At 34.7% G+C, this 19,009-nt stretch overlaps 1 protein-coding gene across 3 annotated transcripts in view; it reads right to left on the bottom strand.

Moving 5' to 3' along the window:
• Positions 1-414: 414 nt before the first annotated feature.
• LOC106463239 (peroxisomal biogenesis factor 19-like) overlaps positions 415-19,009 on the bottom strand; it is a 66,214-nt gene continuing 47,619 nt past the window's right edge. For 2 of the 3 annotated variants that reach the window (XM_013923238.2, XM_022390683.1), the window contains exons 5-8: positions 17,851-18,024; positions 6,898-7,074; positions 2,749-2,793; positions 415-930 (exon numbers count right to left, since the gene is read on the bottom strand). In XM_013923238.2, coding sequence (XP_013778692.1) covers positions 853-930; positions 2,749-2,793; positions 6,898-7,074; positions 17,851-18,024 — 474 coding nt within the window. In that variant the 3' untranslated portion in view covers positions 415-852. The remainder of the gene's footprint in view (positions 931-2,748; positions 2,794-6,897; positions 7,075-17,850; positions 18,025-19,009) is intronic. The other variant, XM_013923240.2, reaches the window with a different exon arrangement.

Below are 19,009 nucleotides of genomic sequence, written 5' to 3'. Positions count from 1 at the left end.
GCTATCAAAGAACTCTCCAGAAACAAAAATATCACCCACCAGACAAAGAAAATAGAGTTGTTATCCTCAACAAAGCTGATTATATTAAGAAAATACTTGACATTCTTAATGACTACAATAAGTTTGAACTTATAAACAAAGAAGCATTATTCCATACTTTACAACTTCAAGGAAAAACTCAATAGTTTTTAAGCTATTTATTTATTTGTATATATATATATGTTATATATTCATTAAAGAAAACTTACTTGGTTTAAAAAGCTAGTTTTTTTTTTTTTTCAATTTGATAAAGCGTTAGTCTTTGCAATCCCTTTGGTGCAAAAAACGAGAAATAATTTACAATTTTAATAACAAGAAAATGGTATTAGTTCAAAAGAATAAAGGATATATTGAGCAAACATAAATTACAACAAAGAAAATTCAGAAAAAGTTTATTAAAGGCATTTGTACAATAAAAGGACTTACAACCCAAGCTAAATGTATGTTCTTGTCAATGCATCAGTTTTTCCCAAGTGTAAAAACTGAAACTTTCACAAATCTGAATTAATACTAACTTCATGTTGTGGGTAAATTTCTTTCACAATTACATTGCCATAAGATACATGTGTCATTGTTTTTCCCTTTTACATTATTTGGTGTTGTTTCATGATCATAATACTACAATTGTAAGGACTTAATAATAATATCATTTGGGTATTTTTAAGTATGAATGAGTAATGGTTCAAACCATTTGCTGTCATCTGAAAAGAACAGCAACAGACAAAAATGTATGAAGATAATACCACAACTTTATCCAAGAGTATAACTACGATTATGTAATATCTCATCACATTTTGAACATGTCACAACCAATTACATTATACAACAGTTTTGATTTGGAAGCTCAGGCATCTTAATATTTCCTTGCTCATCAAACTCTAACACAGGACTCTGAAAAAAAACAAAAAAACATCATGTTGCACATTTTTTGTCCTCAGATTGACATGGACTATCATAAAAATATAGAATTAATGTCAAAATATAGATAGATAAATAGTACAGATGTTTCTGATAAATTAACAGATATACAAGTTGCACATCTTTCTCCTTTGTACCTGTAAATTATACTCAAAACAAATGAGGAACTATCAGTTTCTGATGTTCTAGATATGACAAGGCACAATTACCATATTTATATATATAAGATATGCATTGGTGCTGGTACTGGAGGGACATCTGCTTTACCAATAATAATTTGGCAGGTAAAGTTTTTCTAAAGTTTCTTTTGAATATTTTTGTTAATGAACAATGTTATGCCTCATCAATATTATGTAATGGTCAAGCACTGTCACTTTTAGATTAGTTTAAGCCAAATGATAACACTGTGGCTGGTTCTTGCTTATTTGTTTGTGTGTACTCACACAGTAGGCCAAATACTACATGCATAGCTATTAATTTGATAGACCTACAAACACTATAAACTGAAAGACGTGTATAATACACCTAAGCACATAACAAAATTCATTTAAATACCTTTGTCCATTTTCATTGTTTAGCATCAATCTACTTGTAATTTTGTATTTTGTCATAGTTGTAGTGCAAATGGTAATAGACAGCAAGCATGCACAGTCAAATGTACTAATAATAATCAATACTTGTATTCATGGTTAATTTGCCTTATATAAGCAGAATTAAATTATTGCAAACATTCCTTGTGATATTTACATTTCAAGGCATATGTGTAGAAAAATGGTAATATATGCCCTTTTTTTTTTACTTTTGTAACACAGAGTGGCAAACACATGGTTTATAATAAAACAGAAGGGAAAAATGTCTTCTCACTTAGCAGTATGAATAACTGTAAATAGTGTTTCAACCAAGTCTTTGTGTGTTAGGTGAAAGGCCACTTCAGGTGTGATGTCTTAGCACAAGTTGATGTGCTCTGAAGTTGCTATTAAGTAACGCTTAGTGGAAAATCTTTTTTTAGGGCCAGTTAAGAAATATTTTTAAACATTTATTATCAGCTATATTATGATGTAATATCATACCAACTACTGAACGCTATAAACAATTTATAAAAGACTTACAAAAGCAACATTTCTTATAGTGACAGAAATGTTAATTACATTAGTTTTAATAATATATGAAATATTATACTGGAAAATTTATTTCAACAAAGTGGCTAGCTCATGATGTCATTAGGCCTTTAATCTATGATATACTACAATGTAATACAGAAATGTTAGAAAAACATAAAACCAATATTTTGGTACGTTTACCATACTGGCAACATCATTTCAAATCTGAAATGTCTGTAACTTACTGGTGTCACTAACAACAAAATCAGATTTGACTGGTTGGATAATACATAACTGTGGGAAGTCGAACAATGAAATGACCTTATGGCTTATATAATTAAAGTTGGAAAGCTCTTCTTTCATCTAAGTTATAACAAATAATTCAATCTCTGACTGGATTTCGTAGCATAGCAAGACATTTTTTTAAATTGTTAGAGTGGAGAAAAATAAAATTTGTCAAATATACCAGTTTGCTTAGGAACTGACTGTGGGATTATCCTTTTAAGTTTATAAAAACCACTAACTTTTCTCTAGGAACAGTATTAATAAAGCATGGGCTAGAACTACATGTTATTAGTAACCTTAATAGCGCACAAGAAATGTATTTGTATAATTACAAAAGACATATCAGATTTTCTTGATATCTAAAATTATTTAAGCATTTAATATTTAACTGTATTCAATCACTTACAATTTCACCTACAATTTCTTTTGGTGGATGTCCACAGTCTTGCATCTAAAAGAAAATAACAGAAAGTCTTAAATAAATTGCATGTTGTCTAGACAAATTTTTTTTTGTGAAGTATTCGAGGATAATGAAACAATGTGATAATTATCAGTCCAAAAATATTGGTATTTTTTCTTTGGTAATATGTAGCACCAATATATATATATATATGTGTGTGTGTGTGTGTGTGTGTGTGTGTATCAATGTATGTAATGCTATATAATACAGTAATTGTTCAAAGGTAATTAAAATCACCACTATAAAATAATAATGAACTTAATATAAACCAGAAACAATATAATCAAATTGAAATTCAAAATTATGTTTCTGTTATTATTACTTGTTGTTGTCCTTAACCCATTATCTGCGGCAGGAGCAGCTCAGTTGCCGTTTTCTGACTCACAGATAAAACTGAGTTGCCATCAATCACAATAAAACGGTAATTTTTGTCATTCGCATAGAGTTAGTTATATATGTGCGACTGACAGATATTTCCAAAGAACACCCGAGAAGTGCAATCCGCAATCCCTGTTGGGAGAAGAACATGCATGAGAAACTGCACCACTACTGTACTAGTGCTCAATGTGGAAATAGGTGTCGTATACATGGGCAGAATGTGGGAGGAGCAGAACCAAAAAGGGAGAGAAAACCGGTTGGGTTGTAATCCAAACCACAGTATACGAGAATCTCAATCTCATAGAAGAAAGACTGTAGAAGAACAATCTACAGACAGGAATGTGGGAAATGCTAAAATAGATGTGTTCCAAGGTGTAGAGTGGCTAGGTCACAACAGACTGTACATGGTCATTCAACTCTAGTCCAAAACCAAGCAGCATTGGGAACGGAACCTCTGACCTATGGTAGGAGGATGGTCCACACCAATCTTCACCTCAAGTTAAGTAAAACGTAATGTGTATACTGTGCAAACTGATCTACGAAATGTGGTAAATGTGCGCAAATCCACAACCAACCACACATCCAGGAACCCGACATCTGAATGACAGTAGAAAGAGATGTGCCAATGTGGCAGGTCACATCAAACTCAAACAGACTGGTACCCCACTGCACACCATCAGCCTCAGGCAGTAACCCCCCCCCCCGAGTCGGAGCACAAGAGGAAGAACCATCATATGAAAGTGGATCACCTCTAGAAATATATAGCAACTGCCCCCTCTGGATAGAACCTCATAGAAGCTGGGTGCAACATCAACCTCCAGGACCCACCGCATGGAGGTGGAGGTCCTGAGTGTGGAACAGGAAACAACAAATATGAGGATTATGTTGATTGGTGCAGCTCTAATTGAAAACCACTCACTAGGAACTGACATCCAGGTGATGGTAGGATGAGGGATCCCAAACAAAGGGTTGAACTGCAGTGTGATGTATCTACTCCAAAGCATCATCATCCTCTGGATAGGACTGCACAAAGGCTGTAATAAAATAGCAACCTCCATGGTCCACTGCATGGAAATGGATTGTACCTATAAAATATAAGCAACTTCACCCTCCGGATAAAACCACACAGAAGCTGCACACAAAATCAGCCTCTATGACCCACGGCATGGAGGTGGAGCATATGTATTCATAGGTATGCACAATATCATATCTTGGATAAGACTGCACAGAAGTTTGAGCTCAACACTACCCTCCAAGTCCCACCACACAGAAGTGGATCACATCTTGACAGAACTGCACAGAAGCTGGGTGCAACATCAAACTTCAGGAGCCATATCATGGAGGATGAACACATGATTAGAGAATCGCATGCCATCTACACCAGCAGAACACCACCACCCTACTCTACTGAATGGAAGCAAACACATTCAGGAGGACTTCTCCATGGTCCACCATCCCAGCAGCTCAGAACTGGGATGTGATAAGGATTCCCATACTTCACTAGAAGAACAAAGGGGATAAAATTCAGTGGAGAGTCCAGAGAAATACCAACACTGGAGACAGTGCAATGGGTGACCAAGAAAACACTATTTTGAAAAGCAGACCATTCCCAATTTATTCAATCAAGGGGACAGCAAGGATGGGCAGCTATCCCCCTTCTGCTTTACCCATGGGTTAGTACAGTCTAGAATGGGCATATTAATGAAGTAAATAGGTCGTGAAGAAAAACCTACTAGCAATCTTATGGAACACCCCATCTCAACAGTGTGCATTATTGGCTATGGGTATACATCGTGGCCATATGAAGCAGATCTGAAGTATAAGAAGCATACCTGGATAGGCAACACTCACCACTTAGCGGGATCTGGATCCTAAATGTGACATGCTCCTGGAGGGAAGAATATGTATAGAAAAGATAATTTACCCAGTCACAGCCGCACCAAAGTTTCAAGGATGGCAAGAGTTCCAAAGAGTATGAAACATGTACCCAACGAAGATAGTGGGAGATGAATGCATGAGGTGAGACTCCCGCAAAAAAGGGAAGGTGCTCGATCACAGAATCTTTGGAGTGACATGTAGAAACCAAACATATCTCCAAAAACAAACATATAGAGAAAAGGAGCCCTCCGGAAGCCACAAAGATAATAGGAAGACAGAACCTGTGAAAACAGTCCTTCCCAATAAGAACCCAACACCAAAAAAACTGCTTGTGAAGGGATAGGATCAAAAAGAACAACATTACCAATAAGGAGTAAGGAGAGAAAGTGTATTCCCCAAAAAACCCTCAGGGGATCAGTGGAATGCGTTAGAAAGGAGATGTATGTTGTAAAAGTATTGTAGGAGAGCTGAAACGGTAAGATGAAGGTAGCAAAATGGACATTGAAAAAATGGATAGGATTATCAGGGACAGCCCCCAACATGAGCAAACTCTAACTGCTGGGAGTCGAGAAAAAGTTGATCAGCTACTGATAAGCCAAAGCATAAAGATCAGAAGTCCATGGAGGATGAGGCATGCTAACACCAGCCCTAAACTGTAAAACAAAATGCTCAGCATGTACCCTGATGCCAGGGAAAGGATCGAAAACACGGGACTCTAATGATGGGTGTCATGTTAAAAAAGAAACAATATCATATAAAAACTGTGAAAATGGAACACACCTGAGAAAGAATAACCATAGAATTCATAAGAGATGTATGGAAAGACACAGAATAGGTAGGAGGAAGAAAAAAGTTGTCAAAATCTTCCTCATCATGAACAGGTTTGAAAAATGCAGGAAGAACCTGAACATTGTTGGGAGAAGAAGGAAGCCTCATATAACAATCAATCTCCTGATGAATGATAGCCAAAAAATCCTCAGTTGAGACCTCCAGACCTTAAATCGATAATAGCATTTGAAATAGCAGTAATGACATCTGAAGTTGTAAAAAACAAGCTTTGAAATGCATCTTAAACTGTGAAGAAATTGAAAATGAGAAGAAAAAATTAATAAAGGTAAGTTATCCTGGCAAACTACTACAGAGAATAATAATTGTTGTAAATAAATAAAGCAAGTAAATCAGCACTTCACAAAAAAAAATAAAAAAATTAAATGAACATGCAAAAAAGAACACAAATGAAAAACATCTGCACTAAATCAGTGCCTAAAAGAGAAGTGATAGTTCAGTAGAATCGAATAGGAGTCACATTAATCAGAAAGGTGTGTTGCACTGCTATTGGAGGAAAGTTGTCTCATGATGATATAAATGCAAGATGCAGATGAACCATGTTTATCGTGGGAGTTCAAGGCTTGTGGCATGCACATTTTCTCATATAGAGGGCAGCACTGAACAAGAACAGCTATATATGTGAAAGGAGATAATGTACCATATTGGAATCACCTTTTCACTCTTGCTTATTTTTTTTAAATAAATAACTAAACAGTCACCTGCACAGTGTTTAGTAAAGTCATTTACAATTAATATTTTTAGATTATCTATTAAGGTTGTGTACTTAAAATAAAATGTGTAAAAAATTTCAATGATCTAACTCTCCTGTGAGTTCAAGGAAAAATTTATCTAAAATAAAAATAGAAAATTTATTCAAAAGTCAAATTTTACCTTTAAACTCTCCCCTTGATTTATACACTGGATATCTGTAAAACACCTGTCTTTTTTACTTAAATTTAGTACTTGACTTATACACAGGTATAAACGGGACATAAAAAGTTAAAATATTACCTTGTGCATAAGGGCCAAAATTCTTTCAAATCGTGCTTTTTTTATCTCAGAACTGTCATCATCTTTTTCTGCTTCAAACTCTTGACATACTTGCTTCATAATTTCTAGCTGATGACTGTACTTTTCATACTGCTGTTCTTCAAGTGAATCCTTCTTCTCGGCAAGCCAATTTGGATACTACAGAAATAAATTCTAGGATTAAAAATCCTTCCATTCCATTTCAGAAAGCAATACTTGCAATAACACATACAATTCCAATAATTTAGCTTTATAGTTCTTCATGATTGTAAACACTGACAAGACCTAATTTTCTTCAATAAATGTAATGACTATGTATTTCTATATACATAATTTTTGGAAGATTTGCTAAAATTATAGTATATGAAGACATACTAGAACTGGTGATGGACTATTTATGCAATTTTATTAAATGTATTTCTGATGTCTGGGAAAAGCCTTGTCTTCAGTCCAAGAAAAGGAAATTAAATACTTGTTTTCTTAGTAAAAAATAAATATGCTCAAATAGTAGATAATCAGCTAAGTTGCACTAATACTTTTCAAATTACAAACAAAATAGCTGAAGAAAATGTGATTTAAAATTAAAAAAATAATAATTTTAAACCTTCAGTAGGAAGCATGTTATGCTAATCTGATCAAAAACATCTTAGATGTGAAAAAAAAGGTGAGGCCAAAAAAGGATTGAGTGTGTGACTTAAAGGAATGAAATCAAAATTGATAGCTACACTTCTAGCATTGATAAGAATTTTACAGAAAACATTCATTAGTTAGTCAGGCCATGTTTTTGTTCAATTTGGGGCATGATGGTGGGTAAAACAAAATACGCGGCCTAGCTAACTAATGAATGAATATTTGCTGTATCCATGTGTCTTGATATAATAACATGTAAGCACATAATGACTTATAAGCATAAGAGTTTTATTGGTAGTGGAACATACTACAAGTTTCAACAAAACATTGATCTGTCTTCTTTAGGTAGGATCTGTATTAAGCAATACATGGTTTATACATAGTTACAAACACAAAAGATGCAAGTATTAAATGTGATGGAAATGCTGTCAGCAGGTGACAGGATATAGGTAATGATCAACTCTAAAAAAGTGTATGAGCAGTGAAGAAGACAGACCAATGTTCTATTGAGACATTTAGTATGTTCCACGATCAATATAATTCTTCCTTATGCTTATAAGTCATTGTTTGCCTGCCTATTATTAATTTTAAACCTGTGACATTTTCCAAATCTACATAGAAATCCAATTAAATACAAATTCATTATTAGTTCAGTCAAAATTATGAAACACCCAACAATACTAGTAAACAGAATTTTGAATTTGCTAATGAATAAAATTAGATTATAATCATAAAAACCATGATTTCTCAATACTAAATTATAACAAAACAGTTTTGCCTAATCTAGAAATATTACAGAAAACATTCTGTTTTGAAATAGATTTGATTTCATGACACTTTCTAAGCAAATTTCTTTGAGAATGGTTAGAATTTAAATCCACTGGTTATTTTATTTATTAATGTACTACTTATTTATAAACTATATACAACTAAAGTAATGATAATTATATTTGCAAGATATGATAGTTTCTTAACAAATATAAACATATGCATTGGGATAGGCAAAAAAAAAGTGTCAAAAAATCTATAAATGTCACATATAAAAAAAACTCAGAGCTGTGCAAAAATGCAACTTTGAACATTTTCAAAATTTTTCCTAATGAATTACACAAAATTTTTTACAAATTCACAAAATATCAATTCTTATATATGCTTGAGTAAAACATTTTTGAAATTCATTTAGAATTATTACTTTTTACTTAAATTTTGAAATTTAATATGCAGATGTACACTTGGCACCTGAGAGGATTAATAATTATATTACTACCATAATATCCTAATGAAATGGAAAATGGTAACTGCTGCAATAACTAATGTACAAACAGATAATTTCAGTCATACTTACCTAGAATATTTTTTAATTATGTTTATTATATTTAAGCAAAAAGTACTTACCCAAGTTTTTTTTTCTTCTGACAATTAACTATTTTTTTATACTAATGGTAGTAGTGCATTAAATCATTTTTACTTAATTATATAATGCACCAAAGAACATAGACTATTAATATTTATTGTTTTATTACCCTTTGAACCATGTCTAACTACTATTTATGCCATAATAAGTTGTAAATCACTTAAGGAAAATCAAACCTTAACTAACCTAAAGAGATATCTATATTTACATTTTAGTTACTTTTATTATGATAAGTAAAGAATAAACATGAAAACAAATAAAGTACTTACCCATGTCTGTTGATGACACTTAACCCTACTTTTTCTTTTATATTTATGGTAATAATGCACAAAATAATTTTTATTCAATTAAATATTGCACCAATGAACATAAAATAATAGCATGCAAAAATCAGACATTTTCCTCTAACTATCACAATTTTTCTGGCTTTCTAACTTTGCAACAAGAGCTGTTACAAATTTCTTCAAGCTGGTCCTTATCTTTTTCGTGGGAATGAAGCCTGTACTAAAAGAGAAATCGATAATTCTCTGTTCAGAACACAAAGTAATATAATACGTCATTTAATAGATGAAATTCTTGGCTTTTCATTGGTTATAGATAATATAGAATTAAACTCAGGAGAGAACTATTAACAAATCCTGAAAGAGAGGATATGACAGGTAGTTGTGGCTCGTAACCAAACAAAATTGAAAACTATAAAAATTATGGTTTGTCTGAGCAACGACAAGTTTATAGTTAGTAATTTACATTGAATTTTGTACTTATTGGAGGAAAGGTGAATAAAATAAAGATGAGACACCTACAGACACCTTTCTCACACTAGGGGAAATTCAAAATTTTTTAAATATTGCCTTATAAAATTAAGAACTTAAAACTCATATACTATTAAAATACAGATTATTAGTTATGATTATATGACATAAAAAAAAAAAGAGTTTAATAAAATTTTGAATAATTTGGCACTAAAACCTTGTGGCATGCACAATAAATGATACTCAAGCAGATAGGGTTAATAGTCCAATAAAATAAAAACACTAATATCTAATGTTTATTTTTAATACTATATGGTAGTGTATGCATGTCTGGCTGTTTATATAAATTAAAAAAAAATGGAAAGAAAGGGAGGTGGGGTCTAGACCTCCCCTCCGAGATCCATGCTTGTATATACAACATTAATGAAACAGTTATTAATTTTGATTAATCAATTAGTTTATGTGACACTAATTTTTCCATTCTTGGTCTACCCTCCCCCAACAGCGTAGTTCCTCGCATGATGCTAAAAGGCATCATTACATCACAATTAAAAAGATTTTTAACTGTTTCTAATAACTGTAAGTTCTTTATGAATAATGTTATATTATTCATAACTAAACTAGAAAATAATGGTTATAATACTGGCAAATAAGAAAGTTTTTGCAAGGTTTTATAATAAATTTGAAAATATATTACTAGATAAATATTCAATGAGGAAAAAATACTTTTTGTCACTAGAGGTAGTTAGCTACCTTTAATACTTAACTTTATCATTTATTCAGTATAGCCGGGACTGGAAAGTAGCTAGGCTTGTCTGAGCTATCCCGTGCTATCCTTGAATAATGTTACAACAAAGAAAAAACATGAACTACCTACAGTACTTAAGGTAGGTTTTGTAGTTCTTTTTAAGATATTGGATAAGATATGTCATTTTTAGAAAAGGATGGAGGTTGGGAGTAACGTGTAGTAGAATTATTAGGGTGGTTATTATTCTACTTTAGGAATTTTTAGAACTTTTAATGGCAAAGGATGGTAGGTAATGTTTAGTAGAAATAATTTTTGGTGGCTTTATTTCTACTTTTAACTTTAATACATGTCTTTAAGAGTAACTGCCTTCCCACAACTGGCTGCAGACAATGAAAGGCAGTAAGAGTTGAGACATTGTGGGGATAAGCACTCAACTCTGCATCCTTAATTAATCTTCCATTACAGTTAACTGGTTTCTCATCTACTTTTTTGATTTTGTCTGATAGATGGGATATCCCCAATGCTTTTGGGTGCTATTACCACAGGCAATCATCGTCATGATTTTTGGATTACAGTTGGAAAAAGCGATGATTTTTAAAAAGTTTTGGACTTTTTCTTATATTAAGTTCATTATTGTTTTATAATGCTGATTTTGATCACCTATTGACAACTAATAGGGAACATCAATGGTCACCTGGTTTTAACACCTACAAGACGTGGCTGCTATCAATCAATATATGGTAGTGGCCTCAAATTGATTGACAGGTTTCAACTGGGTAGCAGCAGGTGAGAGCTGGCCTGGGTGGATGCAATACTGAGTTTAAAGGGACCCCTTGGGACTGGGAAATAGGTGACCACAAGCCTAGTTGACTGGTATGCTGGTCTGAACTGTACATTTGTTCGCATAAAATAAGTCACAAAGTGGACGAAGATGTTTAAGGTCATTAATCGCACAGCACCTTCTCAGCTAAGATAAAATATGCGTGCGAGTCTCGGAAATAAGATGTTTTGGTCTGACATGCTCAGTCACAATGGTGATGCCAATTTGAGTCGGTGTGCATTTCTCTTCTACTGTGCTTTGATTTTATTGTGACCAGGAGTGTATATAAGATGATGAAAAGTATGAAAATTACTTTGCACATGAATTATTCTAAACAATTACTGAATATATTCATGGACAAAACTTTATTTTATTTTAGTAAAAGTACTTCACTAAGAAATATGACTTTTTGTATGTGAAAGATTTGTAATATTAACTGAAAGACTGCTAAATTTCGTGAAGATATACCCAATATATATAGTTATAAGTATTAAATTTATGTCAACTTTAAACGAGTATAGAAGGTCATGTGACTCAGTCAAATTGACCGACCCCGTGTTGGATGGGTTAATGTAATTGATATACTAGTTTTGAAGCTATTTCTTTTATATATATATATATTATTTTAATCATTAACTTTTAATGATAGTGTAAGTAAGTTATAATTTTTCCAACACTGATACTGGTTTTCTGATACTGATTCAGTGCTGCCCTCTATATGCAAGATGTTTTGTTCACCACTAACCTAAAAGTTCTCACCTAATCCCATGTATTTCCTTGTGATATTGTTGCATTGTAGCATGCACGTGAGCATGCGACAACCATCCTTTATACTGATTGTTCGATCATCACTTTAAGATTAAGGAAAGAAGTAAAATGCACCGGAGGAAGGGAGGGAAGTGCAAGTGAAGTTGGGTATCTATCGGAAATATATTTTCAGTGTTTGAAAATGTTACCTTCCAATACAATATGTAACCTTTACTCACATCTAGCTAGAATCCCACGTTGAAATGGTGGAGGGCCCTGGGTAAAATTTTAACTAGATGAGTCCCCTTCAGAAATTGCCCGAAGAGAATCAAAGGATTGTTTGTATGTTTGTTTGTTTTTGAATTTCATGCAAAGCTACATGAGGGCTATCTGTGCTAGCTGTCCCTAATTTAGCAGTTTAAGACTGGAGGGAAGGCAGCTAGTCATCACCACCGACTGCAAACTCTTGAACTACTCTTTTACCAACGAATAGTGAGATTGACCGTCACATTATAACGCTCCCACGGCTGAAAGGGTGATCATATTTGGTGGGACGAAGATTTGAACCCGCGACCCTCAGATTGTGAGTCGTGCCTTAACCACCTGTCTATGCTGGGCTAAAAACCAAAAAAACACAACACCCTATACATTGGAACAGTATAGGGGCACACTCGTGGGAGGCCATACCTTGTCTGTACCAGGGTACTCTCTTCACCTGGAAAAGAAGAGAGGAAAGTGTCACAAGGATGGGTAGAAGATACAAGCAAAGTCCAAAACCTGCATCAGGTTTATAGAAATGTTATATGTGTAGTGTGACTAAGGCACATCAGACAGTACATGGTGGATACCTCCAGTCCAAAACCAGGTGGCACCAGGAATTTGGCTTCCAGGCTGCAGTAGTAGAAGGACTCCTACCATCTTTACCTCAAGCAAAGTGAGGCAGAATGTGAAAGTAACATCCCCCCTACAACTGAGTGAGGATGTATGTTGGCTGGTCCTGTGCCAATCTAACACCAGACTGCACTAGAACCCAACATATGGATACTGGTAGGATGGAGGAAATCCAAGGTGTACTGTACCTTGAAAACTACATTTTTAAAAGCCGGCTAGCATTAGGTTTTAAAATAGGCATGAAGGATGGACAGGGATCCCATGCCCCGCTTTACTTGTGCTATTCCATGATTAAGTATGGTCTGGATCAAGCCTTGTTTAGGAAAATGAGCATCATAAGGATAACTCAAGCAGTCTTGTGGAACAACCCTACAATGTGCAGGTAACACTTGCCACTGAGCAGGATCATGTAAGGGACTCTATAAGGCTCTGTAAAAAGAGAGTAATATAAAAAAAAAAGACTTATCCAGTCCGAGACAGTATGATATGTAAAGTTTAGCAACCGGAGGCAGTCTAATAGCCCAATGAGGAAGAGATGGCGATGAGATGGAGGTAGTGTGCAACAAAAATGTCATCCACATGCCAACCTGAACAATCTCCTCAAATGGATGATGGAAGTGAGCAGCCAATGAGTCAGTTAGGTAAAAAATTTCATGGGAGGACACCCGGAAATGTCAATTTGCATCTCCATCAAATGAAGAATATGATAAAGATAAGGTGTTGGACCCATCCAGTGAGAATAAGAAGAGAAAGATCAAAAAAGGAAGAAGGATTCCACAGAATGAAAAGACAGAATTGGGAACCATGAAAGGAAGAAGTGCAGGCCAAGTAATAATGGATTGCACAAACAGGAATAAAGATGAGAAACAGAATGAAAAGATATATGGGTGAACACACCCTCACCTTTACATGCCACAGATGCTTTCAGGAGAAAAATGCAATCTGGACAGAGAAGGATATAAAAGTGCTGGAATACACTGTGAAAAGAATCAATTGTGTATGCATCAGAATGTTGATGACCACAGGCAAGGAGGAGGAGGAAATACGTTTTAAGGGGCAGATTGTATAAGGAAAGGAAGTCAAAGATTCAAAGGGATGTGGGGTAAAGGGCAATGGAAGTGAAAGGAATGAAAGAGCATAGTAAAAAATGGGGAGGTAATAATTCAATGAAAATGGGAATACTGAAAAGTAGCTGAGAGAGTCATCTGGTAACCAGCAATAGTCAAGATATACAAGCTCTGGTGAAAAAGTCATGTGAAGAACTCAGACAGATGGGGAATGGAAGGATGAAAAGGTGAGAAGGATCGAAGCAGAGATCAGAGGTGATAAATATGTCACTTCCATTGATAAACATGGAAGGAGGATGGGTGAACAGAATGAGGCAGGAAAAAGGCTACACATGAAGAGAGTCCCTACCGTTGTGCAAGGGACCAGACAAATCCCACATGTGAAGCTGGAGTGATGACATGGTTAGATGTAAGAGAGAGATACAAGGCTGAAGAAGAAGAGAGCAGAAGAAGAAGAAGTCAAAAGGCTCAGTAGAGAAAACCTTGACTGACCCAGCCGATAGGGTGCTACTAATAACAGAAGAAACCAACAGAGAGTTTCTCAAACAAGGAAGGAGATAAGACAAACAGGGAGAGTAAGCATAAGGGAAGAGATTGGACCGGTCTTGACTGAATGCATCCACCACCAATGCCAACAGATGTGGAAAGAAGACTAGAATATGGAAAGTTTAACACATTATATAAGTGGCCAAGGCATTAATGGGAGGAGTGCCCAGGTGAGAGAAATGCCATCGAAACACATGAGGATTGGGGGACCACTACATCAGAATATCTTGTTGAGTATTGAAAGACGATCAGCAATAAGATTCAGAGCACTCTGAACGTGACAGACCACAAAAGGGAAACAGAGAGAGTGAGACTAAGTGTCCCCCTAACAACTGCAGAAAAATGATCTAAATTAAATTGCTGAGAGCTCCAAAAAGTTTACATGACAGTTTGATTCCTTTTTGGTTCCCCTGACCCAAAATTCAATTAAAAGAGTCATGACAAGCATCCCAACCCACCATGGAAGTATGTGTAAAAAGATGAAGATCCAGGCATGAGGGAAGAAGAGGAACTCTCATTGTAATATCAGTTTTGTCTAGTCATCAGGTGAGACTGTTATACAGGAAAGGGAGAAGATGGACAAGGGATCCCAAAAGAGGTTCCATTAATCATGTAGAGTCAACTGTAAAAAGATGCATGAGAGCATGACCCAAGGAGATAAAGAGTTTCATGGAAGCCCAGGACCCCAAAAGAAAGAGAACCTCTCACACAGGAAGAGAAGAAGAGGTTAGGTCTGTGGTAACCAAACTTTCATTGTTCCATACATAAAGCAGAGAAGGCTGTGCCATGCTGAGACAGGAATGGAAGAACACACACACAAACTAGGTGTGAAATGAGACTTCTTTAGCTTGATCAGCTAACCTAGAAGAACCACCTTCCAAAGAAGGAAAAGAGTATAGTCAAAGGATTCCTGACAGGATGGAGCTAAAAGAAATCAGTCATCTATATAGTTGTGGAATCTCAATCCAAGCATGAATGCGACAAGTGAAGGCACACAATACATGATAAAAAATGTATGGGGCCAATGCCAGTCCAAAAGAAAGGGTTCAGAACTGATGAACTCAACCTTGATGTACAAACAAAAGGTAAAGTCTGGATGCTGGGGAGATGGAGATGGAATATAAGCATCAAAAACATTCATCTTGGTCATCCAAAGCCCTGAAGAAAATGACTACCAGAGGATATGAAACTTTTCCATGGTAAACTGAGGATGGTCAAGAAATTGATTGAGACATGAAATATCTATGGCCCAACATCAATCCCCTATTATCTTGGGAATAACAAACAGATGGGAATAAAATCCTTAAAAAGGTGAGAAACACTTTCGACAGCATCCTTGTTGAAAAGGTCTGACACCAGAGAGAGATACCAGCATGATACAGTATCTCATGGAGGAGGGAAAGGAACAGGAATAGGAGGCAAGGGAGGAGGAGAGGAAAAACAAAGGATAAGGCCTATTGATAGAACTTGTATCACCCAACAGTTGGCCACAAAGGGAATCTATAGATTCACAAGTTCAGACTGTCAGCATTGAAACTTACAGATAGTGGAAGAATGAATGGGAGAAGCAAAATGAGATGAAAAAAAAAGGAACAGAAATGAGTCGAGAGGACAGCAGAGCACAGTCGGGTACCTTAACAAAAACTCATTGGCAGAGGAAACGAGCAACATAAAGGTCCCTAAAAGAAGAGGGAAGTAAGTGTACTTAGGCAAGAAGGGCATCCCAGAAACAAATAAACCAAGTAAGAAGAGACAAGGCCAAGGAAGAATAATTCCCTAATGTAGAAAAAGGAAGAGAACAAATGTCTGTCAAAAACCCCTCAAGAAAATCGTGGAATGTTTCTAAATGGTGATGGTTGGGGGATAGATAATATAAAATGGTAGTGAGGATAAGGCAAATGTGGGAAAACTGAGCTTGAGAAAGACTAATAGAGGACAATGGATCAGAACTCCAGAGTTTGGGAGTCAAATAAAAGGGCTTCAACTTGATTACAAACCAAAACATATGTGCAACCAGCTGAAGAGGATGAGCCATACTGGCGCCAGAGTGAAGGTGAAACAAAAACTATTTTCTGCATGAACTTGGATATCATGAGAAAAAAAGAAGGAAAAGTAAAAAGAAATAGGAGAGAGTAAGAAAAAGTAACATACCCGAGAAGAAAAGTTACAAAAGAATGTAAAATGTTGAGGTAGATTCATGTCTGCACTGGAAGAATTGTTTGCAAATTTAGGTGGAAGGAAAGACTGCTTAAAATCTATGTCGTCACACACAGGAATTATAGGAGAAGTCCTGAAAAAGATCAAAGTACCTGTCGTGTCCCCTGATAGAGAAAGAAGCACCTGGTATCTTGGTAATGGTCTGTCTGAAGTGAACAAAGTCCAGATGTTCAACAGTAGACAGTGTGGAAAATAAGAGCCACAATGTCTGCAGAGGGAGAATTATTTCAAACTAAAAACAAAGAAATATTTCCACAATAAGTGGTTGGTAGATATTTAAACCAAATGTTAATGTTGAGAAATCTCACATAAGAGAAAAAAAAGATATCTTAATGCACAAGGACCAAATAGAAAAGTGATGATTGAAGAATAAGTCTAGAGGGAACCAACTGCACAATGTAGCAATATCATGTGGAAACATGTGAGACTGGGTGGCAGCCTCAAGGCTAGTGGCTAGTGAAAAAGTTTGCATACAGAGGGCAGCACTAAATCAGGATAAGCTAAATGCGAAAGGAGGTTATGTATTGTATCAGAAGTTAATTTACCTGTTAATCAACAAATCAATAACAGCATATGTATCTAATGGTAACTAAATAAATAATTTAGTACCCATAATTCTGTGAAAAATGTAAAGTTGTCAAGTTAATTTAAAACTGGTACAAAGGGCAAAGTTGGTGCTTAAATACTGATTACAAAGGACTGTTTAAAAATATTACAATGATATCCACGAAAGGTTTTATTTATGTATTCTCACAATACTAAGGTAATATTATAGATATTTGTACTTTAATAATTAAAAGGTCTGATACTGATACATAACATCCTTCTTAAGATTGTTTAGTTATTGTAATATTTAAAATTAACTATCAGTTAGGTGACATTCTCTGTTGTATATCAAAATACCTTACACAAACTGGTATGAAAAAGTAAACAATGCTGCTAGCAGGAACGATATATTACAATATATCTTACATAATATTCAATCAAAGTCTTATTATTTCTACCTTATACACTTAATACGTTAAAATTAACGCTCTTAAGTTGTTTTTTTTTAAAGTGTAGATCAAGTGATGTATGTTAGTATTCTAGTTTTAATCTCCTACCTTCCTTATGACATCTTGTAGGGCAGGGTAGAGTAAGTCTCTAGACAAAAGGTTTTGCATAACACTGTGCATTAAATTAAGCAGTCCAGTGCCATCTCCACTATCTCCTGATGCTTCTGCTGCCATTCCTAGAGCACTAAGTAGTTGAGTTACTTCTGATTCAGATGGAGGTTCCTGAAAAAGTGTACAACTTGCTATGATTACCACTGTTACATTAATAATAATCAACAATTGCCAATAATTAATCCTATAGCATATGCAAAACACAATTTTGGTTGCTTGAAAGCTATCATGATATTGTGAAGGATAAAAATATACTTTGTAAAAAATACATTAGAATCGTGACTCTAATCTTTTAAAGGTTGTTTACAAAAAATGTGAATTTTTATCTGCATCTATGCAAGGTTATATTTCTCTGCTAAAATTATTGTTATTTGACCAATGTAACAAACTGACTATAGAGGTTGAGTATGTCATATTAACCCTTTCACCCCGTGTAGGTTAAAGTGCACGTGTCACGACATTTTGGAGCATTATTTTCAAAACTTTATTAAGTAACATTTTTACTACTTACATCAATGAAATTGGCATCAAAACGTAGTTTATAATTTAATTTTTGATATTATATATGTTTTAATTTCTTAATTTAAAAGAAAATGTAAAGAAAAAAATGTTAAATATCGATTTTGTGTGTCACATAACACGTCCAGTTGTCTTACTGTTCAGTTGCCATTTTATTGTGCCCACCATACAACATTTATAAGTAGCTAATGAATTAGAAACTCAAATTTGAAATATAGACAAGCTGAATATAAAATAAGAACCTCCCTCCTTTATGATATGCTGAGATAGCAATATTTTTAGCAAGTCTACTAGAGTGGCTCCTCCCACTGCACCAATCTTTTGAAAGCTCTTATTTAGTCACACCTACTACTAATTAGCTACTGCTTATAACCAATAGAAAGAACATTTTCACCCCTAAGTAACTCTGACAGTTGTTTATAAATAGCTTGAAGGAGAAAATAATAATTTTGCCAAAACCATTGAAGTGTGATGATTTAGTCGTTGTTCTGAACAGTAATGGGATTTTGAATGTACTAGTACAGTAATTTGATAACTTTTTGGTCTTCAAAAATTTATATTTGAAGCCTAAAAAAAT

This window comes from Limulus polyphemus, unplaced genomic scaffold, assembly GCF_000517525.1.
Source record: "Limulus polyphemus unplaced genomic scaffold, Limulus_polyphemus-2.1.2 Scaffold1356, whole genome shotgun sequence".
NCBI lineage: Eukaryota > Metazoa > Arthropoda > Merostomata > Xiphosura > Limulidae > Limulus > Limulus polyphemus.
Note: the sequence above shows the minus strand (reverse complement) of the source record. Positions and strands in the feature narration are given on the sequence as shown.